The following is a 27678-nucleotide window of genomic DNA, read 5'->3' as shown; positions in this document are numbered from 1 at the left end:
GATCTTTGCACAAATGGAATCAGCCTGTCTATTATCACACTGGCTTTCATTAACACCATCACCACAAAAAAAACTCCAAACCAGTAGATTTCTGGACCACAGAGTCTTTAACAGAAACCAGGAAAAATATCTTTGTTGTAAAAGTAAAGGGATTGAATTTCTGATACAGTATTTGTTCCTGTTTTGGCTAGTTTGGCATTAACAAAGAAAAACCTGTTTACTGTAGCCTTTTGGGCAGCTTTCACTAGGTGATTTGGAGGTTGCAGGGGGCTGCAGGCTGAAATTTGCCTCAGAACGTTTTCAGAATGCCCAGACAGACAGATTAGCCAGCGCTTAAACTGGTCAGAATACTAAAATAACATTTTAATGTAAATCTATTTGGCCATGCAAAGAGATTTATTCTTCCCAGCTGGGCCATATTTCAGGGCACAATCTATATTGTCCTTTAATATCTTCTTCCTCAGACAGTTATTGCCCTTTAATTGTAACAGAATGACAAAGCGAAAACATAAAAAGCCTTTTGAGTTTTTTCAAACACAGCTAATGCTAAAGTTTAAGAATTACTGTTTTGATTTTAAAAGCCACAGTACTATTAAAGCAGTTATCCAAAATATAGTGCTACTAGCCAGTATAAACCTTTAAATCAGTCAGGGATCAAATATATATAAATATACGTTTTTTAATTTAAGCCAGAAGCCAATTATGTAAGTGGGTCACTTGAAAAAAAGTTGACAAAAAAACATTTAAGGAAAGCTGCATATTCAATTTTGCCAACGTCAAAGCCAATGAGCATCATTAGCTCAGCAAACGCAGCTAATGAGGTCCAGGCAAAGCGTGCCTTATAGAGGAATCTTTCAGAGAACCATTCTATAGCGCCTTCCCAAGTCCCAAGTCACTCTATTACAAATTTGGAACAGGTGAAGACCTCATTGCAGGTGACTTATTTTTTTAATGTTGATGATGTCAGCCCATAAACTTCACTTATGCAAAAGAAGAGGTGGCGTGAAATATGTGCTTGCTTGGCCAAACTACCTAAGGAGCTTGACAGTGGCTTGGAGGCAGGCGGCACTTCTCCCTTCCCGATGGCATAGTTTCCCCCAGCACAAACCCAGTGCATCACCAGGTGCTCTAGGCTCTCTGACTAAAGGCCAAGTTTACTGGGAAGGGTTCAGGATGACTCCTGTACACCAAGAGTAAACATCTTTGGTATATGAAATGCACTTGTACTATGCTAATGTGTCTCTCTCACAAACAAGAAGAATCTGCATCTTAGAGGGGTACTGAAGCAGTGACACCATGACCCAAGTACTTGCGGATCAAGTACTGAGTGTCTCCTCAGTAGAGCGAATATACTCACTACTTTTTCTGAGCAATTCACAACAGCATAAAATTATTCCCTAATAATGCAAAGACATAAAAAGACTTTTTAAAGCAAACATCACAGTCGCAAATCTTCACACCCTTCTGCTCAAATTTGCCCTTCACATAGATATTTATGTTGTTGGACATGATGTATCTTCCTTCATGTATTTGATTAAGGATTTCCTTAGCGACTTATGTTAGCTAAATGGTCACATATTTTAGGATAATCAAACATTAATACTTCTGAGATCTCAAGTACATTTGACCTTCTCCAATTCTGCTGAAAAGAAATCAGGTAACTGTAGAAAAATGAATCTATTCATTTCCAATGAACGAAAAATTGATGATAGCAAAGAAGAGAAAAGCAAGAACACTGCTACATCACTCAGTCACTTTCACAACACCATTCACTATCGTCTTTCCAATTACTGCTGTTCATAGAATTAATTCTTTGGATACTGATAGTCATATTGCGAAATATCTTGCCAAGAAATTGGTTACATTTATTTATTTATTTATTAAAGTACCATTAAATGTGAAAACAGATATGAGAAACTTACCCACACTTTTACTTTTTAAAAAGTCAGGAATTGTGAAATGAAAAGATTTTATATGCCTAGGCTTAGGGAAGCACTGAATAGAAAAGATCTCCTTCTGCTACACCTATCATGAATACATCTGGATGATATAAAAATTATGGCTTGAAGAATTCCTGGGTAATCATATGTCTCTAAAGGGCTCAGGAAGCTGCTTCATCCTGTGTTGCAATTCCTCATCCCAAAATGACTAACCCCTAATATGAATAGAGATTTTACTGTTTAATACAGCTCCACAAACCACATACTATTACCTTAGAAAAACAAACTCTGTTTTCAAATAATGGCAAGATGATAAAGGTGCATGACGATGCACAAAACATTTAAAAGGTTGACAACAGCTACCAGCATAAACAGCATGAGATTAGGCTGTAGGCGCAGCCACAGTAAGCACTGCAAAGATGCTGAGCTCAGTGAGCTCTTGTGTTAGGTTTGTTTGATGCCACTTAGTTGAGGGAATGCAAGATCCTAAAATACTTCAAAATCAAAAGCTGGCACATAAAATGCATCATTGCCTTCATTTCACAGTTTTTTCACCACTCAAAAAAACCCAACAAAAAAAGCAAGGCAAAATGGACAGACGGACGGACGGACGGACGGACGGACGGAAGGAAGGAAGGAAGGAAGGAAGGAAGGAAGGAAGGAAGGAAGGAAGGAAGGAAAAGAAAGAATTACAGGTCTGTGAATAAGAATATATGCTAACAATTTAAAGCCTGATTTGCATACATGACTAAGATGCATTTTATTACTTATAAAAATGACAGCAAATGTCCCGACTACCAGAACTTGCACTGACTGACAAGGCTGCGTCATGAGCTTTTGAATACAAACTAATAAAACCCTATCTAGCTCCAATACACTCTAAAATGGTGTCCTAGCTGAGCACTGGCCTAGTTTTCTATGCCTCTTAGTGCTTCTGAGACCAGCATCACTGAGTTTATTGTTTTCTCCTTGAATGACAGAAAGGTGAGGGTTTTAGCTTCAGGATGGCTGGGTTTTCAAGGGTGGGGTGCTTTTTTGTCCAGCCTATTAAAATGTACCCTTGCTGAAGCTCAGTCAGTATTCTAGCAACAGTGATAAGTTAGCCATTTGTTTATGCCACAATGAGTAGGAAAAATAATACCCTGAGGCACTCCAGTATTACTGCTAGGCCAGAGTGATTTTCGAGGCATTAGACTGAAGGCTGAGTAAGTTCTTTCAACCAAGTTATGCTGTAATCTTCCAGGAAATGCAACGTCTATTATGTCTTATTGCTATAATGAAATAATTATACAAAACTAATGAAAATGAGACGTACTTAATAATTCTCTGGGTAAATCCATGACATAGATATGACAGAACTGACAGTGCATCAGAAAGCTCCATTTGTGCCCATAATTTTCAGATAATAATTGTAACAGTGCCATTTGTTCCACTACAGTTGGTCTTCTGTGGATGTTTTTAAAAGCAGCACTAAATAATGAGCACATTTCTTCATTTAAACCAAATATTTGAGCATGGCCATTTTTATGCTACACATTTTCACAGGAGTTACAGATAACTATCTCTCAACATGTAAATTTGTTGCTTTCACCCTAGTAAATATCTCACTGTATTTCAGTGGGAAGTTTGTCAAAGTGAATATTGTTTTAGTGTAATCACATTTTTATATAGTACCCAGATAAACAGAGAAAGTGTTCGTACTAAGCAATCTTTAAAACCAAAAAAAATGGTGGTTTGTATCTCTTGCAACTCTTTCCTAGTAATTTGTAAAACTAGTAATTAATATTAATAATGCAGTGAATTCATACTTAAGCTTCCGTGACATACAACCTTGTTTTATACATTACCATATACCATTATGGATATAACTGGGAAGTGAGCATTAATTTATATTGAATTAATTTCCATTTCCATTTCAAAAGTACTTGATCAGAGCACTTTTAAAACTGCCAATATTTTTAAATCAGATATTGGGAAATAATTACACTGGCAGACATTACACGAAACAATTATCAATCCTCCAGTTTTCAAGGAGGTGGCAGAAATGTGTTCAGGGACTAATCTTTTAGCAGGGCCTGTTGTGACAGGACATGGGTTAATGGTCTTAAACTAACAGAGGGTATAGATTTAGACCAGGCATTAAATGTTCACCAGGTGAATAAATGTTTTACAGTGAGTGTGTGAAACACAGAACCATGATGCCTAGAGGGGTGATAGACACTCCATACCTAGGAACAGAGGAACAGAGCTCCGAGCAACCTGATCTAGTTCAAGATGTCCCAGCACACTGACTGGGGCTTGGACTAGATGAGCTTTAAAGGTCCCTTCCAACTCAAATTATTCTATGATTCTGTGAAATAAGACACTCAAGTATCTAACTTTCTTGTAACTGCAGAAAAGCCAGGTATTTGCAGAATTTGTTCCATCACCTAATAACTGCGAATACTTGCTCAATACTTCAAAAGTGCCCATGGGGCTAAATGAGATCCACAGGGCATAATATTACCATGACAAAACCTAAACGAATGTAAGTTGTTGTTATACTGCTGAGGTCTCAGCTTATGCTAACTCCTGATTCACATCATTAACTTCATACATCATAAGTAATTTGAATCACTGAACACAGTGGCTACCTCCAGACTTGCTTTCAGCCATAAATCCCTGATCAGAAACTCACACAAAGTTTGTACTGCTGCACAGAGGCCTCTGCCATGCATATTTGTTTAGCAAGCCAGGACCATGAAAAAGGATAAAATTCAAGACCATGCTAGTCTAGGTTTTACCCAAGAGCTCTTCTAGCTACTGTATGGACATAGTAGGTATGTTTTGAGGAAAGGCATGTTCAGTTACTGGCCCTTACCACTAACCCTTGTGAGGAAACTATACTGACAAAATTGGCACCAGAGTGGCCAAAAGATGCTTCTGTGAGAGTCCCCAGAGCACGTGGAGTAATGGCTAGCCATGTCACACAGGATGCCTCATCTGAGAACAGCTGGGTCACTGCTCCTGGCATAAGAGAAGCCAAGGCCAACAGCACAGCACATCACCAGGGCTGTGAGCGGAAAACATGTCACAGTTCAGCTGCACACAACATCTAATGCAAACACAGGACACAATACCGTGCACAAAAAAAAAAAAAGCCTTTTACAGGCATAGAAGTACAATTGAATGTGGTTTACACAAACCAAGGAAAAAAGAGACAGAGACCCTTTGGAAATCAGAAACAATATTGAAAATATGCTGGCAAGAAATAATTTTCAGATAAAAATACATAAACCCATTCATATTCATCTTATTTTGCTTATAATACACAAGACAGCATGCAAAATAATGAACAATTATATTTAAAAGAATGAACAACTGAAAGTTTGAACTTACATATGACGTAATAATCTTTGTTCTTCTGAAATTCCAGGCCCCAGAGATTAGGACTGAACTCTTGAAACTTGATGGTAAACTTAACATCTTGATCTGGCTTGGCACAGTTAAGTAGAGGTGTATTGTCCTTTTTAATAGCACAGCTATCTGCTTGGTCTTTATCAACCATGTAGACCTTATAATATTCATATTGGCCAACAGTTTTAGAGTCCACCTTTGGGCATATAATATCCAGTTTGTCTCCTATTTGTGGATATAGTACCAATCCTTGTCCAGGAAGGAATCTAAAAGGAAGGGAAAAAAAAGGGGGGATGGGGGAAGAGAAGAAGAGATAAAATTTGAGATGCTTAATAAAATTGCATGCAGAAAAGTAGCAACTGCAGTGAACAGACAGGAATAAACAGTTTCTAAAACCAAAATGACAGACTGAGCAAACCAAATCTTAATAGTTTGGGCTTGATTCAATATCAACAAGAAGTTTATTTAGATCTTGGAAATTATACATGGATTGACTCTTTTAGTCGTTATCCCAGTTTTGGGCACATTAGCAGATTTTACATGTCTCTCTGGCAGGCACTGCTGTTTCTTGCACTGCATTTAGCCATGCAGAGCAGCTAACACAATACCTGGTGAGCTATGATTCTGTTTTTCTGTTTTGCTAATATTTCTACTATTGCACACATTTTGTTAATTTTGGACATGGGCGAATGACAAAAATAAATTTTCAACGCTGTTGAACAGCCATATGGGACAGGAAAAAATGTAAGACTTTTACAGTATATTAACATGATGATAAATATTACTAGTGTAACACAAAGGAACATCAGACACTCAACCAGGACTGTGCTTAAAGATCTCTGTAATGGACAGAGATCTACCTGATCCATGGATCACACATGCTTCTGGGAAAAAAACTCATATCCAGGACAGTGTGACCATTCCACTACAATGATGTATTTCTCTTCACCAATTCCACTATTGCTGTCATTATTTCAGCTCTTTTTTGATTATTTTTACGCTAGTACTTAAAGACAGGTATGCTGTTTTTCTAAGTATGGGAAGACTTCTTACACAAACTGGCAGTGAGATTTAATATTTGTAGTTAGACATAGAATTTTGTCTTTCCTACTCATATTACTTAACAGACAAACATGGACACTTCTTCATGGAAGAAAAATATAAATAATTACTTATAGTATTGATTCATACACAAAATAAGGAGTCATGTTCTCACAAGGACAAAAGCCACACCAGGTTTGTTTGTTTCTCTCTCCATTAAGACATATTTGTTTCAATTAAGGCCAAGAAGTGCATGTTTTAGAACAACAGCCAGAAACACAACCAATGTACTCGAATGCACAGACCTAAAAGACTTTCTTTCCTCTTTTTCCTGCCTGCCAGCATTTTCCAAAGATCTTCCTTAATGGAGGATCGGCCTGAAAAACCAAGTGAAACAATTCCTGTCTAATGAACACCCTTGTCCAAGTGCTAATATTTAAACAGCACACGTAGTAAATCTGGCTTATTCACAGGCAGCCTTCCTGGAAACTTTAAATTAAGAGTATCGAGGCCCACGCAGAACAAAGCTGTAGGCGTCCGTGACCTCCAACCTCTGGCTGAGCAAAAGGAGCCACCAGCATGAAGTACTGGTGGGGGAGAACCCACTAAATTAAAGGATGATGCAACACCCCAAATTTTGAATCCATCATTTACAACTGCTTGCTCCACACAATTCAAGTTTATGATCTGTGCTAATTGAGCAGGATTATTTTCACTCAGAAAGCCAGTGTAAGAATTATATTTGTTGTGAAGCAGAACGTAGCAGGACAAAGACATGTAATTACAGATTTAGGGAACTAGAACAATGAAATGTTATGGCAAGAAAAGCGACTGTTGATGTATAAATCACTGCGCTCTTTTGTGCTGTGCAGTGTAATTTCCAGACTGCAGAAACTGGGCTTGGCCACGGCTGTTCAAACTGAGATTGAAGTGGAGATGGAGCAAAGCTGCGCCTCCTCCTCCAGTTTTCAGACATGCCAAAGGAACGCAGCGACTACCACCTCTGGAAAGCTGAAATGGTCAAACAAATGGAAAGGTGGGAATGCATCCTCGGAGTTACCAGCCTGGTGAAGGACAACAAGATGTGTGTGTAGATATGGCACCTAGGGAAGTGGTTTAGTGGTGAACACAGCAGTGCTGGGTTAACAGCTGACTTGATGCTCTTACAGGTCTATTCCAACCTAAACAATTCTATGATCCTATGACTGTGGGAGAGGCCAGCTCTTCAAGGGTAACAAAAAAAGGCAGGGAGGAGGATCCCAGCCAGCAAATCAGCAAATCTTCTCAAGGGAGCAGCATGTACTCTGATTTTGGCTCTCCTCGGGGATCAACTCTGCCCAGGCAAAAGCAGAGGGACAGAGTTTCCAAGCCAACCTGCGTCACCTGTGACTGACTTTACCACCTTGTCTGACCACAGCCCCATTTTAACTTTGCTCCTGTGCAGTGCTGCTGTATCAGGAAGATGACAATCACTCATATTCCCCCATCTGCATGCCAGGACAAAGGCTGGTCACTGTACAATCCCACTGCTGCAAATACTTCTTGCCAGCAATTCTTCTTCACATAACAGGACTGTGTAATAGGAAACATGAAATTTCAGAGGACTGAATCTTTGCTTGTAAGTTAATCAAGTTAGATTCCCATACACAACAAATATGAAATTCTTAAGGTTAGATAGATGTACCTGTGCATCATTATCAATCATATAACCTAAAATTTGCCCTGAGAAACAAAATACACTGATTCTAATTTTAGATTTTGCATATATACATATAACAGCCACAGTATATGTTCTCCATGCAAACTCTGAGCACAAACAGGATGGGTTGAGAGATGGTATGCCTGGCAATCCTCAGAAACATCTACAGGAAAGAGGGCATACTTAAGTGAGCCTTAGTTTCAGCCAGGAATTGTCCCATAAAAGGTAGAGAACAGAAGTGTCCCCAACAGACAGTTAAAACTACATTTTACAAGAGCTTTAAATGAATGCACTTGTTAGACTTTATGGCAGGGAATATTCTTGCTATGACTCTGAAGCCTGTACAGTTTTAGAACTAAACTCCTAAATCTCCTTCTACTTGAGTGTCTGAACTTGTAGGATCTAACGCTGATGGGATTAGGGAAGAAAAAAGGCTTAAAATGCAAGGATTAATCTGAGAACTTGATTGTATTGAAATTTTTCCACACTTTGCAGTTTTGATCGTGACTTTTGCTATGAGAGATATTTTTCCAATTTACTTTCCTTATTTTCTTACAACAACAAAGCCCAAATATGGATGGAGTTAATAAAAAAGTTTCACCTCATGCATTTCAGTTCAACCACAAATCTTACAGTGGCTGATTAGTCATAGGCATGATTATTATCCCTGCATTTGTGTAATACTTGTGCTACTGTACTTTTTATAAAGACTTTAAATAAATCATTTGCTGGGTACTAAGCATTTTCTGAAGCTATTTATGAAATGTCAGGAGGATTAAGACTACTGTTTTATGATCCTATTTTTGAAGACCTTCTATTTGAAAAAAAAAAAAAAGAAAAAAAAAAGAAAGGACAATGTACATTTGTACATTCAGCCTTGGTGGAGGTTAAAAAAACATCAGGATTAATCCTGAGTCTTCATTTCTGGAAGTGTTGATGTTGCCTTCAGTATTCCAAAGTAGCATCAAGACTGATGAAATGTTTGCAAGACGGTGTCTGTAAAAATTAAGTTAACAAAATGGCTTTAAAAGTCTGATCAAAATGTGCCTTGAACTAATTAGAAAGCTTTTTTTTTTTTTTTTCCCATCAAAACAGAGATATAATAAAGATGAAGCAGGGTGTTTCCAGAATCCTGTGACTGATCCTGGGGAGGCTGTTATTCCAATGGTGGCTTGGGACAGTGACATGCTCTCCAAGTAGTCAGGTTCCAGTGACAGCACTGGAACCATTGCTTTCTATAAAAACCCTTCTAACTTTCTGCATTTCAGCCCTAAGTATGATTTACTGCAAAACTTAAATACCAACACAGGTCCCTGTATCCCAACAGGAACTTAAGAGAAAAGCTTAGCAAGCTTCCCAACTCATTTCTGTCAGCAGTCAGATACAGAGAGACTCTTGGAGCATTTGAAAAATCCTGCTCACAATAAATAATCCTGCTGCCTGCTGTGAGAAAGCACAGTAAAGTATATTAAGTACCATATAAGCTGTACGATGAAATTCATGCACTTTCTGTCTGGCACTTTTCGATACAGATGGCATTTTTACTGTCAGCCCAAAACTGGTGCATTGTGGGCGACATTTGACATCTGTGCAAAAGCCCATGGATGTGAATCCCTCCCACATGTCCAACTAGTCATGCAGCTCATCAAATAACAACAACTTGTAGAGTTCCCAAACCTTTTTTAAAATAATTGTTGTACTTGACCAGAAGGTCCCATGACACACAAACAGAAATTAGGAACAGAGTAGCTCATTCCCTGCCCACACCAATGCCTCAATTATTTTATCTACCACACATTTTAAGTCTCAGCAGCAGTTCCTGGCACTAATGCAACCTTACTTGTCAAGGTCCTCAGTAAGTTAAATTTGATTGTGAAATTTTATATTTAAAAAAAAGTATATTACTTTCCAAAGAATGTCTGAAGAATCTACTTATTGTTTAGAGAAACCTAGCACATTCAACCATATTAAATTACAAAGGAATTTTGCTTAATGACAACCACTCAAACCTGCCTAACCTCATAGTAGCAAATTCTCAAAAAAAAAAGTAGAACTTAACCTGCCCACACTCTCATTCACTGAGAATATTCTATCATTTCTTAGTGTGCAGAAATTTCCGCAATTGTAGAATTATCAACAGAAAAAATTCTTAGAGAAATAAATTCTTAAGAGATTTTGATAATCAGTATTGAGTGATGTAACCAAGTGTTTTGTCAGGGTTTTTCCAACTTGCGAAACTATACACATGCATATATGTACATATACTATGAATATATATGCACACTTAGCTTTAACTATATTCTGGTAATTATAAAATAAATATGATTTTAGAAAGCGTGTTAGTACTTGATGCAAGGCTTGTATATTTAACTGGAGAGGCAGTGCCAAATTTCTGTGCTTTAATAACTCACTCAAACTAATTGGTGTAGGCAGTTAGCTTTAAATTAATGTCACAAAAATAATCCTAAAAATGTGAACAATCAAGACGCTTCTTAAAATGCAGCCTGAAACCTACTGTTGGGGAATCCTACCCACTTAACTTTATGAAGTTTTAACTACGAGCCTGACTATATTCATTGAAAAGTTTATTAAGGAAATATCATGAATACTAATAACACAGTATGTTGGTCCGTTACTTGTAAAACTGCAAACTGAAACAGAATACAGAATTACATTCCATGTACAAGTCCTTACAGTCTAGAAAGAATGGTTATGAAATAGTATATGTATTAACCATCTGACTTTTGAGAAAATAACAACATCCATATTTCAAATATCACTTTGTCCACAGGAGAAATATTTAAGCAAGGCAGAAGTCCTACCAGCTTGATGCAAAGCAAATAGAAGTTTCAGGAAAAGGCTAGTGATTTCAGTGAAATAGCAGAAAAACTGTTTCCTGATTCCCAAAAACACTGCACTGCATGAAATCCAAAAACAAAGACCAGAGCTCTCTGCAAAAGCTCTAGACAAAACTTTCATGTTTTTATCCTATTCAATACCATGTGCATATAAGGTATACACCTGGCTGTAAACGCTTTTTGTGCAGAAACAGTGATTTTATAGGACTCATCTCACTCCATTTTAAATAGATTAAGTGAACATGAATTCAACGAGAACAGGATCAGTAACTGCTGTGGACAGACAGAAAAACAAGCTTCTTCAAAAAAAGATTGATGTGGAGTCTGTCTCAAAATGAATACATAATTTTATGAGGAAAAAAGGCACTATGCTTCCACAAAATCTTTACAAGAAAAAATACCATAGCGTGACAGAGCAAGATGACAGACTGGCTTTATACACAGACTAGCAAATCAAACTTTGAGAGCAAAAAAAGTATAGTATTTCATATTATTAAAATTCTTTTAAGTGAGTTTTTGGAAGCTACTTTTCTTTACCAGTGCAGTCTTATTAAATCATTTTAATACTACAGGAAAGTTTTATAAAACATGCTAAACAGGGATGTTTTTGAATTTAAATAAAATTGAAGAAGTGTAGTCTGCTAACCTTTATTTATATGTAACATTTTTCCACACAGTTAATGAAACAATTTATGTAAGGAATGGTTGCTGGCATTAATGGCACTGGCAGGCTAGAAACTAAAAGGAATTCAAACAAATAAATAAACAAATATATTCACACTCATCCCTTAAGATGTTTAATGGCAAGTACCACATTATACAAAGCCAAATTATAAAATATTATAACTCGAATTGGTAAAGCAGCAAGTCCTGTATTTCTCACTTCTACTGTAAGGGAAAAAACTATGTTCAGGCTCCCCTGAAATAAACCTGCAGTAAGCTCCTAAGTGCTTTGAAGCAGTTCCCTGAAACCATAGCTGATCTCCGTCCTAGGATTTGGGGTACCTCATTCTCCTCACTCTCCCTCACCTCTAAAGGAGCCTATCTTTCAGACAAATGCTTGCAGTGCACTGAAAAAGGGAATGGTAAAGATTTTATGTTGTTTTAATCATAACACTGGACACAACTTGTCAGTGGTGCCACCATTTCACGTGCCACAAGTAGCCATGCAAATGGGCACTGTTCTTGGTGCCTTTTCCTGGACCTAGTCTTACTGGCATTGGTTTCAGGATTTCCATTGACTTCAGTAGGGCAAAATGATGCAGTATGTTTGCAAGTAAATTCTTAATAACCTACACAAGAATGATTCTGTAGCGTTATTGTGTTTTCTCAAAATTTTTAGTGGACAGGGAATTAGGAACATGTATGAAATTTTAGTAATTTCATTTGTCCTTTCATTGCACTACCTTTAGCAAAATACTAGAGGAAAGCATGTAAATACAACAAGGGATTTCTAATACATGTAAACTAAGGATGGGCTTAGAGTGCATATGCTTCTCCCCAAAAGAAATCTTTTTTTGCATGGACCTGCCAGATTTGACAGTCAAATTGTACCATCACAACACAGCTCTAAAGGCACAGAGCTTCTACTGTACAGAGATACCCACAGACACCATTCGTCTTCAAACACATCAAAAACACCAGCCCTAGCTGGTCTCCTAGATCTGTCATGAGCTTTTTTCAACTAATAACTCTTGTGACTAGTGCTGTTGCAGAAATACAGACACTTTTTTATTCCACTCAGCTTAGAATCGTCCCAAATCTAAAGGTGCCTTGCACTTGAGAGAGTACAAACTCTACAGCCAAGACCTGATATTTGGCAAAAGCATACCCCTTTCACCCTTCACCTGCAACCCAGCATGAAGCATGTCTTATTGGAGACACTCAAGGAGAAAATCTGTTTCCTTAAGAGCTGTGATGCACGAGGTTACAGACGTGATCTCGTTCTTCATAAAAAGTAAGTAAGCCAAAGCAAATGCTGCAGACTCCCCTTCAAGGCTACCTTAATCCTGGGTTCCAGCACAGGTAGGTCACTTTGCAGTCCCTCTCCAGGGAATCATGTCATCTCAGGTTGGGATCATGGCATCTTGGAGTGACCACAAATGCAGGGGCACTGAGAGCCCCCTTTTCCCAGCCCACCATGTGGAGGCAAGGCAGCATCCTGCCATCAGCCACCTGGTGTGCAGCTGCCAGAAGGGTTCTGCTGTTAGGCAGCATATCTGTTTCAAGGGGATGTCATTTCTGCCTGCGAGAGGTGGTTCAGTTTTGCTGGAAAATTGCCCTTTCCCTTGCTGCTTTGGCTCTCACTCACAGAAAAAAGAAAAAAAACTCACATAACTAAAACCTTCAAACCAACTTGTGTCTTACCCCTCCACCCCCATTAAATCCAGAATACAAAAATGAATGCTTGTTTTTCCCCATGTAAAAGTCAGACATGTTTTTCCCTATCTTAAAAAACTTCTGAGAGCAAACACTTATTTGTCTTTTCCTGCGCAATGGGTTTTTGCACAAGAATGTGAAACCTGGCTCAGAACATTTACCACAAGGGTAAGGCCTGAAATACTGCAAAGATACACAATCCAGTCTTTTACTAAATCTAAAGATTTTTTTCAAAAAAATATAGATTTTTATATTCCGTTTTCATATATGACCTCCACATAAGGCGCTATTAATAGCAATTAACTTTTTGTATTATATGCAGAAAGCCATTACTGCTCTGCTTAAAGTACTTAAAGCACTAGAGAATTCTGATCCATTTACTAAATCAATTCCTGTTACCACAAAAGAACCACTAATGTGCTTCATGACAGTCTTTTAAGTAAGGAGCAAAAAAAAAAAAAAAAAAAAAAAGGATAAGTATGACCAATGTTCTATTTTAAAGTGTATTATATTAACATTTCATCAGCATTTACAGAAATATGAACCTCACAACAGTGCTGGACTTATTCAGCTTCAGCAAATGGATTCATTGCACACTTGCTCTCATACAAAAGCACAGAAACACACAGGCCCATTCTCCTTCTTATTTCATTTCATTTCATTTCAACAGAAATATGCTTTCTGTGTGGAGTTTAAAAACTGCAAGTGGCTGCAGCAGGAAGTAGCAGCCAGTCTGTATAAATGGCTTGCTCTGAGAAATTTCTGAAAGAAAAAACACTCAGTAGGTGCATTGTAATTAGTTGCTCTTTCTAGTTACCTCTTGACAAATGATGCATGTGGGTCTGGATGAGAGCCCAACTCTTGACCCATGGCACCACTACACACTTTAGTACTTCAAGCAGAAACCCCTAGCCTCAGCATTCTTTTCATTTTGCTTTTTCCAGAAATGTGGTGCTAAGTAATGCACAACATGAGAATCAGAGATGATTAGCAAAGCTGGAATTCTTTCAGAAGTGCTTCGTATAGCTACGTCCTAAATATATCTGAGGAAAGTTTCCTGCCTTTGATTCCTTCCAAATATGTAGCATGTTTCAGGGCTCCATTCAAGGACAGAAGTACATGGAAATACACAGGACAAACACTACTTCCACAACACTTTATGATACACTTTAGCAACATTTGTAAGATTTTCAAACAGAAGATATTCTTGTGATCATTACTTTAATATAGGCAATTATAAGACTATTGAAAAATGCAACTTTTGCCACAAAAATTATCCATAAAAATAAACTTTTTTTTTTGGATAGCACTTTACTGCCCCCTTTTGCACTTTAACATTAGAACAGGTTTCATTGTGAACATACATCTGAGGAACAGTGTGAAGATAAGGGGTAAAACGACAGGGCATCATGTTTAGTCACTAATACACTCTCAGGCACTGCTTTAGGGACATCTTCCACTTGCTTACACTGCAAACAATTGAAACATCTAGCTTTCATTGTCCTTAATCTTCCATGGGAGAGATCAGTAATGGATAGTTTAAATTGCTGTCTTCCATTGCAATCTGAATGTTTATGGGCAACTGGAAAAGAGGGGGATATTGCTCATTAACACTTGTTGTCTCTAGCATAATTTTCTAAAGCAAAGATCATTTGCAACTTGAATTCGGTTTATTCATCAGGATGACAAAGGGCTTTCCAGTCTGAGGCCATGCATATGTTAGCAATGCCTGAACTAAAAGGATGGGTGTATCCTTCAGAACAAAACTACACAAACTGGCAGGCAAGAATATTTCCATGAAAGCTGAAGACAAGAAGCCTAGACATTCAAATACCCTGCAAGCCTAGAGGCATAAACCCGTTCTGCAACTCCGCACTGCAATTACAGTCACTACAGAATCAATGTATGTTTGTGTGTGTCCACATAGATCTGCAAAAGGTAATAAATCTATAGTCTAGTGGCCAGTTATTTACAAAATACTAATTCATTATGACAGAGCCAGAGGGGGACCCATCCTGTACCAACCCTCGGCTTCCATTTGAAAAAGTCCATGTGCTGCTGTGTACACTTATATTTAAACTTAATCCATTTTCCTCTGTCATCCTACAATTACAATACAAGTCACAATAATATTAAATTTCAGTGCCTACAGCATTGCACAATTGAACCATTACTGTAATGAAAACTGACTCCCTTTGATATTAACACTGGTGTTTTCTCTCATTTGCTAGCCATGAAATACAGGAAGAGACCAATGTTGTTTTAATTAAAGAATTGTTGTTGTTCAAAATATGCTACTGGGAATATTAAAGTAGTTCTTTGCTCTTATGGCAAAGATAATCAGGTATTTATATGGGTTTAATTTTGAGGGGAAAAAAAAAAAGAAAGTAGAATAAAAAAATCTGTGCCATGAATTCAGCTCAACACAAAACCATTGCTCTACTTGACTTCTGCTCACAGAGGCAGGGTGTGCCAAACCCTAGAGATGGCACTTTATTGAAAAGATGCAGAGCAGTAGTTAGCATGGAACAGAAAGTCAAACCAAACCATGTGTGTTTCTTACACAAGTCACTACAGCCTTTGCTTTTAGAAAGCTAACCAAGAGCAGCTGGCATTTGCCAAAGAACTACTTGTTGAAAAGTGCAAACCAGATTGTTCTATTGCTGTGCTATTCTGTGCTCTTCTCTACCATTCCTGTTAGAAAAACAAACGTCTTATGTCAGCCACAATATAAGGGTGCCAACCAAAGTTTGCAGTCTTCCTTCTCTTAACTACAGTTTGCTCACACCTGTAGAGTCTTGTTTCAAGACATGCTCCAAGCAAAGGCTATAAAAGAGGGCGGGGACTGTCTTGTTAGTTGATGAGACATTAATAATCGGTGATTGTATCTCCAATTCAAAGACAGAATTTAATCTGCTTTGCAGTTGTTAGAAAATGTATTATTGCATACCATTTGCCTGAACAAGTAAACACTGGAAGTAGAACAAATTGTTAACTCACAACTTTCAGGAAAAGTTATGCCAAATCAGTAACAGAATTGTATAACAAACAAACCTTTTTTGGCAAATCATTTTTATGCCAAGGAGAAAATGTCCTTGAGCATAAATCCAAATGGGAGACCTATAATTAGTCTGTACTTGCTTCTTTACATTAAACCCAAGATTCAGCCACTTGCAAGCACAAAGATCCTATGTTCTTACATGAAGTACCAACTTTTCCAAGGTTTGACTGACGTGCAGAAGCAAAATAAAACCAGTGGCCACAGCCACCTTCAAGGCAGTAGTAATGTCTGACCTACGAAGAAACAGACTTTGGCCCACTGCAAAATCTGAGCCTCTGAAATGAAGCTAAACTACACCAGAGTAGTTAAAAAAATTCTGTAAACATCAAAAATGTGCATTTGACACAACTAACATCCCTGCCCCAGATGGAAGAGTCCACTGGAGGGGTTCAGCAGAAAGCTGGGGATAACATGAGATCCAGCCACTCTGTTTTAACCCACTGCCCTGCACTCATGAGATACTGACCTTTGGTTCAGCCTCTACTGCAGGGAGGCTCAGCCAGTGCACCCCTCACAAACTAGGCCTTCTCTTTCAGGGGGAAACCTGGGCTCTCAGGTCACTCTCAGTGATTCGTTTGGGATTATACCAAACAGTGAGCTAAAAAATGCACAGAAAACTCAGTTGAAGCAGGGCTACCTGTGCAGCCAGACTCCAGAGGCACAGCTGATAGATCTGCTTGAGCTCCCAGCTGGCACAAGGGACACAATGACTACTGGCAAGCTATACATCTCTTTCCAAATGCAGACAGGGATGTAGCTTCTGACATAATTTTCTGATTTTAAAAAAGGCAACAAAGCTTTGAAGAGATCTGTATTTGTCCAACCCCAAAAAAACCTCTTACACTGGCCTTGGTTTAAGACAGCTCATGCTTAATTTGTCCTGCTTCAGCAAAAATATTCAGCATTCAGCACATGCTCGACATGAGCTTTTCTGAATAAGGACAGTTTCCCAAGTCACACTGTAGGAGCACAGTGCAGTCCTGCTTGCCTTGGTGTCACACACTGATCCACAGAATGGAAGACTACAATTCACTATAAATCTAAGATGTGGCTTTTGGTTTTCTTCAAAAAGTGCCTGAAAACTGTCTGATACAAATAATGATTAGCACTAAAAAAACACCTTTTAAAATTTTTTTTCAGGCAGTGAAGTAATCTGTATGCCAATGTGACTTTCCCTGCTCAGCTGATCTGTTCAGCTCAGAAATACACCATGAAAAAAGAAACCCCCCAAAAACCTGAAGGTAAAGTGTTGTGCAGTGATTAAGCTAGACTGTTTCTGAACTAAAGTGAAATTAATTAAACATGAAGAAAGCAACTGAAGTGTGGACAGAGAATGCTATGGGACTGCAAATCCTCAAAAAGAGTCAAGATGTTCCCAACTCCAAATTTACACTTTCATCTAGTCAGGTATAGAAACCAACTGCTGCTCAGGCAGTAGGTAAGCAGATGGCAAGCACCAAGCAAAAATGAAACTGTGAAACGATGCACCACTGATGAGGAGTCAGAAGAAGCGCAGTTATGTGTGCTTCCACCAGTGCTCACTGCATAGGTTCCTTAAACAAACTGCTTCAAACTTGGAGAACATCAAAAGCCAGATGGGTCTTCCTGAATGAATCTGCAGGCAAGGAGCCAGGATTCCCGTTTGCTGCAGAAATAGGCCTGGACTTGATTTGAGTCTTCTTAGCTCTGACAGGCTGGAGTCTGGCAGAAATCCCAATCCAAAATAAAACAGCATTCAAGTGATACTGGGCTTTAACTAACAATAATAATAATGATAATTAAATTTCAAATCACTCTTATTAGCTTTAAAATGCATTTCTCTTTACAGTTCACCTTCCCCACTGCTGTTCTCTCGTTTGGGTATATAAATAAAAGCCCTATTCAAACAAAAGCTAAGAAAACAGTGAGAAGCAATTTGCAGCATCACAAATTTTTAAGCCTAACATAATTTCACCATCTAACCTATCCTGCTGTGTAAAACAAGCCAAATAATTTCTTGTTTTCCATTGACACATGTAAAACTTGACTTTCCTTTAAAGCATACAAAGCTCTGATGCTACTAAATAAAGTTTTGTAAATCCTATTTTAGCCATCATCCATGAGACATTTTAAAAGAACACTTACAGGCAGGAAACCCATCTTATAGTTATGTATATGTCATACATCAGGAATGATTCACCTAGCAACACAATCCTCTACTAACCTTTATCTTTTTTGGCTTGGAACTTATGTTTAAAACCAGAAGAAAGCATAGACTATTACATCAAAGTTTAAATCAGCTGCATTATAATTATCATACTGATACCTCAATAAACACTGGGTGTTGGCTGGCCAGGATTGCCAAAAAAGATAGAGGTCCTGCCCTTATTTGCTGTCTTTGACAACGTATATAATCACATCAAAGGAAAGTTCTCTGCATCACAGCTAACAGAAAAAAAAAAAAAATCTGTATGTTCCCTTTCCTAGAGTAAAATGATAGATTTTTTTCATAACAAGAAAATTTAAATTTTGCCTGTAATGAAAAATAATTATAATGTAAAGCTCTTTCAGGCTTGCAGGACTTGCAGTACTCACTGAAATCACTGGAGGTATTTTCATTAAGCTGAACAGGCACTAGATAGGCTAAGATTAAGCCTGAATTTACAAGGACCAAAATAATAACAACAAAAAAACCCCAACCCAGATAATTCAAAATGACTCTGAAGACACTTCAAGTTTAGGAAATTTCTGTGTGCATGTATCTTTTTGGGTCTTAAGTTTATCTGGGGGTGGAGAAACAATGCAAAACTGTTTTTTGTTCTGCCATTTTGTTTTCATACTTGGCTTTCAGAAGTAGAGCTCAATATACATGTTTTCTCGAAGCATGTCCACTCTTCAGTGTTGGGGGTTTTTCCCCTTGTTTAGAAAACGAGAGTGAAAATTGCAGTTTTAAATACACCTTTGAGATTCAATCAGTGAAAACTCCTTAAGGTGAAGGGAACCTGGAGGGGAAAGACTCTGGATGCAGGGAGAGCTGGGGTCACTGTCCGGGATGCGCTCCGTAGATGACTCCCCATTTCTCCCTGTGCCCTGCCGAACCTGTCCGGCCTTATCTGGGACATTTCTGAAATGTGACATGACAGGCAGGTTCGAAAGCTAAACGTTGGATAATGGTGAGCAAACAAAAGACATCGGTTTTTGCATTATTTCTTTAATTACTTTAACCCTTGTTCGAACAGAAAGCATAAGGCCAGAGTAGTTCAGCTTCCCCCTTTGTCATTTGCCTGCCATAAATATGCACCAGTCTGCATTTGAAAAGCTGAAGGAGGCTGCAAGCTTGCTGGACATTTATCATGCTCTGTTCCCTGTTAACAAGCAAATACTTTAGTTGAATGGCCCATTAGCAATCATTGTCAAATGCAGAATGCAAGGTGCTTGAATGTGACCGGCCTGTAAATTAGATGAGGTTGCCCCTGTGCTTTGGAGAATTTCAGCAAATGAATTGGATCTTTTGCTATAGATTTGTGAAGGTTAAGTTTCAACACAGGAAACCCATCTGAGCACTTCAGGTCCTGTGAATTCTGCCAATCTGTTCGGCTCCCTACATGCACTTGTTTATTTTTCATTTGTTAAATCACATCAGCAGCTTGACAGTTTGGGGTCTGGAGTCCCCTTTTCAGTCAGAATTGTGAAGATTTCCAGCATACTATGGGATAGGGTAAGAATGATAAAGTCAAGCACGTAATTAACATCTTTATATAAAAAAACCCTGGAATAATCAAACAAAGAAACAAAAAAAAAAAAAAAAAAAAAAAAAAAACAAAAACAAAAAAAAACCAAAAAAAACCCCCACAAACCCCAAACCCAATCCATTTTAAAAGTGTCCAAGCCACTGCCAAACAAACAGCATGAATTCCATTTTGCCGAGCTCATCCCAGGCTCATTCCCAGTAAAGAAAGACACAACTGTTATTGTAGGCTTCGGTGTTTTTTCCCCCTGTGTCTAGACTGCGCTTAACAAATGCAGAGTGCTTTCTTCTCCCCTCCTTCGCAGACAAATGAACAGGCAATAAAGTAGATATTTCTCATTTGAATCGTACCCCTGATTTGCAATGTAATGCTGACTTTAAATTGTGGGCTTTAAGGGTTGTCAGCTGGGTAGAAAAGCAAGTATTAACTATTTAAAGGTTTTTTTAAGAGAAAAAGCAAGAAAAAACACATCCAAGTAGCCGCACTAGGAGAGGTATATTACTACCTTACAGCTGCAGATCACTTAAAATAAATGATTAAACAATAGCTATATTGTCTGCCGGCTAAACTCAAGGGGCTGACAGTAAACTCATCCCAGTGATTGTAAGTTGGCTGGGGAGGAGGGGAAGGGGGGGAAAGGCAGATGCTTATCTCATTCATTTCTAGATTTCAGCCAGCCTTTCGGAAATAAACACCACCTAGAGACTGAGCCAGAGACATTTGGTTATCTGCAGCTTGACTCGTAAATAGGAATGGATGCTGGTTTGTTTGTGGTTGTTCGGTTTTTGGTTTTTCAGGTTTCTTTTCTTTTATATTTTTGCAGGATGGGAAACACAAGAGATGCTGAAGTATCACCTGGCCTAGGCACAGACAATGCAGCATGTTTATCTTTGCTGCTCCTGTGGAGTGTGAGATGGAGACCACAAACTTAAACACAGCTGAAATCAAAAGCTCTCTGTTTTCCTTCCAGATAACCCCAATACTACCTCTCCCCTCTGTTCTCTGTTCCTTGCCAGCATGCTCCTGCCCGAAGCCCAAATAGATTAAGGCAACAAATCCCAAGTGCAGCCAATTCTTCAGAAAGGATGCTGTTAGAGCAGGAGTTAAAAATGAGAACCTTCCACACCTCACAATTGCAGCCATCTCGAGTTTTAATCGGCCCCCATCTCGGCAAAAAGCAGTAAATGAAATCTATCTTTGCCATATTATACACCACCAATGAGCAACAACTGAGCAGCTTTTCTTCACCGCTCCAACCACCCCAAGCCACAAGTAGGCCTTTCATAGTTCCTAATCCCGGCCCCCAAGTTTTGTGCGGTTTTCACATAATACCTTACAGCCCGGAGCAAGGCCCTTAGTTTATAACACCCCTTTCAGAGACATGTCATTTCTAACATCAAGCTAATCTATATGTTGCCATGGCATCACCCTTTATCTGCCTTTACATCTTATGAACTGCATGGATTTACCACATTATTTTTATCTGAAAGACAGAAAATGGTGGTTTTATTGCCATACAATCAGATTACTGCTGCTAGTTTCTCTATGCCTTTTTACCATACTTCAATCAAAAGGGATCAGTTTCTTTATACTCTGCCCTTGATTTACATTACATCTGTAAAGACCTAGCCTGGGTTGTAATCCCCTTATTAACTATGACCAGGGTTGATTTGCCTAAAAATAAAAGCAAATTGTGTCAGACCTTTTCACTTTGTTTTTGATTCGGAACTACAAAATGGATTACTAAAGAAATCTTCAGAGTTCACACGGCTGGTATACTACTGAATTTAAAATGAGAATTAAACAAGTTAAACATGGGAGCTGTGTCAACGGTTTACATTTTCCATCATGGGAGAAAGGCTGAACTGCATTTGTCTTTGTGTTCTCTGGCTTTAAGGAGACAATGAAGCCACAGGAGATTTTTCCAAGCTCTTCTAACACTGTCCATTGGCCATCCTCCTTTCCTCTGCTTTTTCATGCAACTCCCCCACAAACTCTTCTCCCTTGCTGCTCCCTTCCCCACTCCCCCAAAAAAACTTCCCCTCCCTCAAGACAACAGTGTATGAGTTAAAAGGCTACGTATTGTGGCACTCAGTATTTTAATCAAAATATTTCAAGCAGTTTAACATTCCTATGTAAGTTTCCACAACGCCTCACAAAGAATGAGCTCATAAGCAAATCCATGTAGATGTATGATAAATGACCAGAAAAACAGGTTTCTTTATGTCAGCAGCCAAGGCAGACAGACATTAGGCACACATGAATAACATTTTAATCACTATTTTTTTCTCAGAAGAACACTTTCTTCTCATTTGCAACAAGCAATTTCAAGTACTGCAGGTTTGCATGATGCATGAAGACCAGATCATAAAGGAAAAAAGGTCCCCAAAGGAGGCCTGCCTGTGGCTGCTGCGCAGGGCTGAAAGGCCTGTCTATGCCAGCGTGTCCAAGCAGTCACATCAGCTCCTCCGCTCCTGATTTCCCATGCCAGGAACCTTGGCCGAATTTGAGAGGATACAGAATGTCACACCTCAAGCAATGTGATCTTCTTACAACAAAACACAGAAGAGTAAAAGAAAAAAAGGGAAGGAAAAAAAAAAAGGAGAGGAAGGCATTCTCATGTGTGGGAAGAGGGAGAACTTAAGTGATTTTAGCATGACTTTTAGTCACTGCCTTTCTAAAGGCAATTACTTCATTACACAAAGTGAAATAATGTAGCACAGCTTACAGATAACATGCTTTAAGATAATTACTATAAATAATATAGCAATTATACTCTACATATAATAGGCTGGGGGAAAAAAAAAAAACAGCTCAAGAAATCGGCCTTCAGTTTATTCTGAATTCATTTTATTAATTCATCTGTGCTTCAGAGACCTGGCTACAAATGCTAGAACTCTCAAACGGACTGACTGGAAGCCACCACTCACTCCATCTATTAGCACGCCAAGTGTCAACAGCTATGTTTTGGGTACAATTTAGGAGCATGTGTTTAAACAATTTTAACCTTCCACTCCTGTTTCTTCAGCTTGAAGCTGTAATTGCATAGGTTAAAAAGTGTAGTCCCACAGCACAGGACTCCCAAATAAATTAATGTCTAGCTGAGAGCCTCCCAAGCATGTTGTGAGATATCGTTTTAGCAAGCTCTTTGTGCTCTGGCTGGCTTGCCTGTCCTGTGAAACAAGGGCTGTCCATTACCTACAGTTTATCATCCTGACAAAATGTGAGGAATGTGGATGTGAAAGCACTAACAATTCCACCCCTGGTGCTTTCTCCTTTTTTTCCCCTCTGTATTAAAACCGACAAGATTAACCCAAATGCAAACTGCAGAGCATAGTTCAAGGGGCTATTCAATTGGTAGTGAATGTGCATTTGTTTACCTACAAAAATAAGAATTTCAGATACAATGAGAGGCAGACTAGTCTATATGCTACTGAATAGAACATTTAGCAGGGTCATCAATTGTAGTTTATTTTATCAGTTTCTGACATGTTGGCATTCATACAGAGGCAGGTTGTGAAATATCCCATATATAACTGGTTATCAGAGGGAGAGAAAAACAGCTATATAATCTAACTTAATCAGTGTCAAAGGCACCACTTATGAGGATAACCTTCCACATGTCACTAAGGAGACCCACCTTGATCGCTGGCCTATAGCATGCACGGAAACAGTGACGCTTAGACATAAGCAATGCTTTTTTGAATGAGATTTCTCAACTGCTTCACTAAAAGGTGCCCCATAACGTGGTCCTGCGCGTCAAAGGCAGTGCAGAGCCCTGGTGAAACTGAGGTAATCCATGCTATCTGCATACATTGCTTGTCTTGGCAGAAACAACACAGGCAGAAAGTCTCCTGTTAGAAAGTGTCAACAGGAGTTAAACATAGCGTAATTTTCCCTCTGCGTTTTCAAGACCAGGTGATCTAAAGTTCTTCAGATGGTAAGTCTATAGTATGCCAAGACCATCTACAACAACGATGTTTAACCTCCCAAGCAATACAGTCACAGTATAATTATGTTATGGAGGTCACTTCAATTTCATTATTTGATCGAGGCAATAAAGCAGATCTCTAAAAAGGTAAGGGGGGGAACAGGGAGGGGAGCACTGTGTTCAAATAGTTACTGTGTGCTCTCCATCCCAGCCACCTGCTAGAAACTATAACCTCTAGACTTCAGTGCAAAACCAATTCTGTTTATATGTTCACATTAACCTAAAATTTATTATTTCATACTTCATATTAACCTAACAACTTCTCCCATTTTAATTGCCTACCGGTTCAGCAGATTTTTGCCTCGAGACTGTCAATAGAGTTAAATGCACAGCTTCCCTGAATAAATTAACCAGCATCAAAGATAGTTATTATTTCAAACCTAGAAAGGAGTTTTATTATTATACCATGCCTAGATCTATTCAACAGCTTTACTTCCCAAGCTACCATTCAGCTTGAATCCAGAGTGAGGACAACCTTATCTAAGGAGAAATTACTCAGGATCCTTCAGGCAAACAAGTGTGAGGAGAATTAGTAAGAAATTCTGCTTGGAGAAGTAGAGCTGCCTCACCAGAAGCAGTGGCAGGAATGCATTTGCAAGCCTTCTCAAACTCCAGGCCTCCAAGAGGCCTATAAATCACTAGCCCCAGCAATTGAAAAGACTAATTTTAATAGTGTACTTCTTCACTGTGGTGATTAAGCCTCAATGAATCACTCAAGAAAATTCAATTACATCAGCAACACAACCTATTTTTAAGCGTGCATTTAAGTTAAAAAAGTAATTAGACATTATCATTGGATCTACCATTAACAACATTCAAACCTTTTTTGTAATCAAACAGTTTAGAATTAACTAAATGGAAACACAAATCGTGTTTGACAAAAGAAGCATATCCCCAGGCTCTGTGAGATGGGCAGAATTCAGCTGCTCGGATGCTTTCGTTTCACTGATGGCTAATAAAAGCGATCAAGGTAAGTTAAAAAAGAAGCGAAAGCAGGTTGGGGCTGGCAGAGGAGAGCCCCGAGCAGCCGGCTCTTCTGCTTTGGAAGAGTGACCTCTGTAGGCATAAACCCAACGAGGGCTGGGATGCAAAAGCATTCCCCTTCCTCCTAGGCCGAGCCAAGGCTGTTTTCCTCCAGCACAGCAGGCCCACTCCTGCAATGCAACCCCGGCTCTCAGCCTTTGCCTTTCGAGAGCCTAAACAGCCTTATAAAGCCCGCTTTACAACCGGCCAGGCCGCTTTATCCTCCGAAGTGACGCCGTGCCTTTCTTAAGCCAAAGAAAGGCTTCAGCTGTGTAACATCATGGAAGTGCTGAGCCAGTGACTTGAGGTAAATTTTAACAGGCTTCCCACCTGATGCATACATACAAAATAAGTATTTGTCAATCAATATTACAAATAAAGACTCCGAATTGAGCAGTCCAGTGCGCTCCTGCCAGTTTTTCTTTTTTAGTTCTTTATCTTTAAGAAAGATTAGGAAACTTCTTGGTAAAGAGAAACACAGTAAGTATTAAAAAATAATGCAGGCATGATCTATAGTGATTTCTTCCTTTAATGAAAGCAACAATAGATGATGACTGTAAGGCAAGGTTACTTGGTGAACTTGAGATGCTACTCCTAATTCAAACTTTGAAATCTTCAAACTCCTAGAGATCCTGCCACCTGCGCAGGATTAATCCCTGATCCAGGAAATACTCCATTAATACTTGTCTCATCACCACCTAACATTTCCTCTACAAACTCCTCCGGGAAAACAAGACGTGTACTTACTGGAGTTAATGGGAAACGCTAAATTCAATTAACACAGTGCATATTATTTAATTTTAAATATATATAACTGAAGATGAAGCATGTATATCTAAAAAAAAGTATTTTAACACATTTCTTTAAAATTCCCGTCACTTATTAGTATCTACGTCTTCCTATTGTGATTTTTTTTCTCCAAACTAGTGATTCTAATCGCAAAAGTTTAGAGGATTTCACAAGTGAGCAAAGCCAACTTCCATTTTGTATGTCAAAAATTCAAGGAGACAAAAGAGAAGTGTAAGTAGCTTTACATCACTGCTTCAGACTTTTCTTTAGAAGAACAGCCCACTTTTCAAAAAGTTTCTCTTTCTAACAGCAATAATTCTGTAAGTTAAAGTAAAGATGTTGCTGGTGTGTTTTTTTTTTTTTTATTTAAGATAACGCATCTCTTTTAAGAATGAGCTTTAAACGTGAGGTCCTGGGAACGCATGTACATTTCTGCTTGGGTTTGTTAATGAAGAATGACACTATATGGTTGTGTGATGGGTAATGCTTAGTTCATTACTCACTGACATGTGCCTTGATACCATCAACTCCACAACCAAATTTAGCCCTGTTATAAGCAGATGTAACTTCGCTGGAGTCAATGGGATGAGTTTGCATCTGCAGACGGAGAAGTTCGAGAGTATCACCCTTTCCTGGCAACTCAGCGCAGCCCGGCTCCTCCGCTGCTCTAGCCCGGGCGAGCCCGGACTTTGCCCGCAGGTTTTATCCTGCTACCGCCGGACCACTCCCCAGCCCGCTACCGGTCCGCCGCCCCGGTCCTCCCTCCTCCCTCCCGAGACCCTCCTGCCGGGGGCAAGGGGCGACGGGGCAGCTCCGCCGTCACACGAAACACCCGCCCCGGGAAGAGCCGGATCCCTCTGCCAGCCACGGCCGGAGCCCCCGCCGCCGCCGCTCACCGCTAGCGCACTCCGTCCCGTCCCCGTGTCTCCCGGCGGCCGCGGCCGCGACCTACGGCACCATCCCGTCCCTCCCCAGCGCATGGAGGATAGCGCCGGTCCCCGGGGAGACGGCGAGCGGGAGCGGGATGGAAACTTACTTGGGGTTAGAGGAATTCCAATATATGGGGTCTAAAACGATGGACCGCGCTAGTGCAGTTCTGCATAAAACCATCACGGCTCCCCAGCAGTACTTCCAGGCGGAGGCATCTCGCCTCCGCGCTGCCATGGTCGCAGGCGGCACCGAGTCCCTCCCCGGAGCCTCGCCAACTCCGCCGTGCGCCTTCCCACGCACCTGAGCGGCAACAGCAGGGTGGGTGCCTGGTATCCCAACAGACGGGATGATTGATAGGAAAAATAAGAATAATTAAAAAAAATTAAAAATCAGTAAGAGTCGACGATGCACTTGGCGAGAGCTGCAAGCAGATCTACTGAGTCATGTATGCCACTCGCATGTAGGAATATCTCCTGTGAGGTCAGATCCAAGCTACCTCCGAAGTAACAGCAGTAGCAAAAAAAAAAAAAAAAAATGCAAACGCCTTAGTCCCTCTTCTTAGTGAGGGTCTCCAGGCTGCCTTGGAAGATGCCACTCAAACTGCCAACTCCCATTTGGATCCAGAGCGCCATACGCGTTCACAGTGTCTAAGGCCCGCGTGAAAAGGAGCAAAACAAAAAATAAATTACAAAAAGGTAAAATAAAGGGTGGCGGGAGAAATAAAAGGGTCGGGGGGAAAAGGACACAGCTCCGGCGGGCGGCTCCTCCTGTACGTTTCTCACTGCTCCCCGCAGTTCGCAATCCGCACGGGCACCAGCCCGGGCCGTTTCGGGCAGCTCGGAA

The 27678-nt window shown here is 39.5% G+C and overlaps 1 protein-coding gene across 2 annotated transcripts in view; it reads right to left on the bottom strand.

Moving 5' to 3' along the window:
* EFNB2 (ephrin B2) overlaps nt 1-27253 on the bottom strand; it is a 44700-nt gene extending 17447 nt beyond the window's left edge. For both annotated transcript variants that reach the window (XM_053936487.1, XM_053936488.1), the window contains exons 1-2: nt 26942-27253; nt 5319-5602 (exon numbers count right to left, since the gene is read on the bottom strand). In XM_053936487.1, coding sequence (XP_053792462.1) covers nt 5319-5602; nt 26942-27069 — 412 coding nt within the window. In that variant the 5' untranslated portion in view covers nt 27070-27253. The remainder of the gene's footprint in view (nt 1-5318; nt 5603-26941) is intronic.
* Between the last annotated feature and the right edge of the window lie 425 nt (nt 27254-27678).

This window comes from Vidua chalybeata, chromosome 2 (genome assembly GCF_026979565.1).
Source record: "Vidua chalybeata isolate OUT-0048 chromosome 2, bVidCha1 merged haplotype, whole genome shotgun sequence".
Taxonomy (NCBI): Eukaryota; Metazoa; Chordata; class Aves; order Passeriformes; family Viduidae; genus Vidua; species Vidua chalybeata.
Note: the sequence above shows the minus strand (reverse complement) of the source record. Positions and strands in the feature narration are given on the sequence as shown.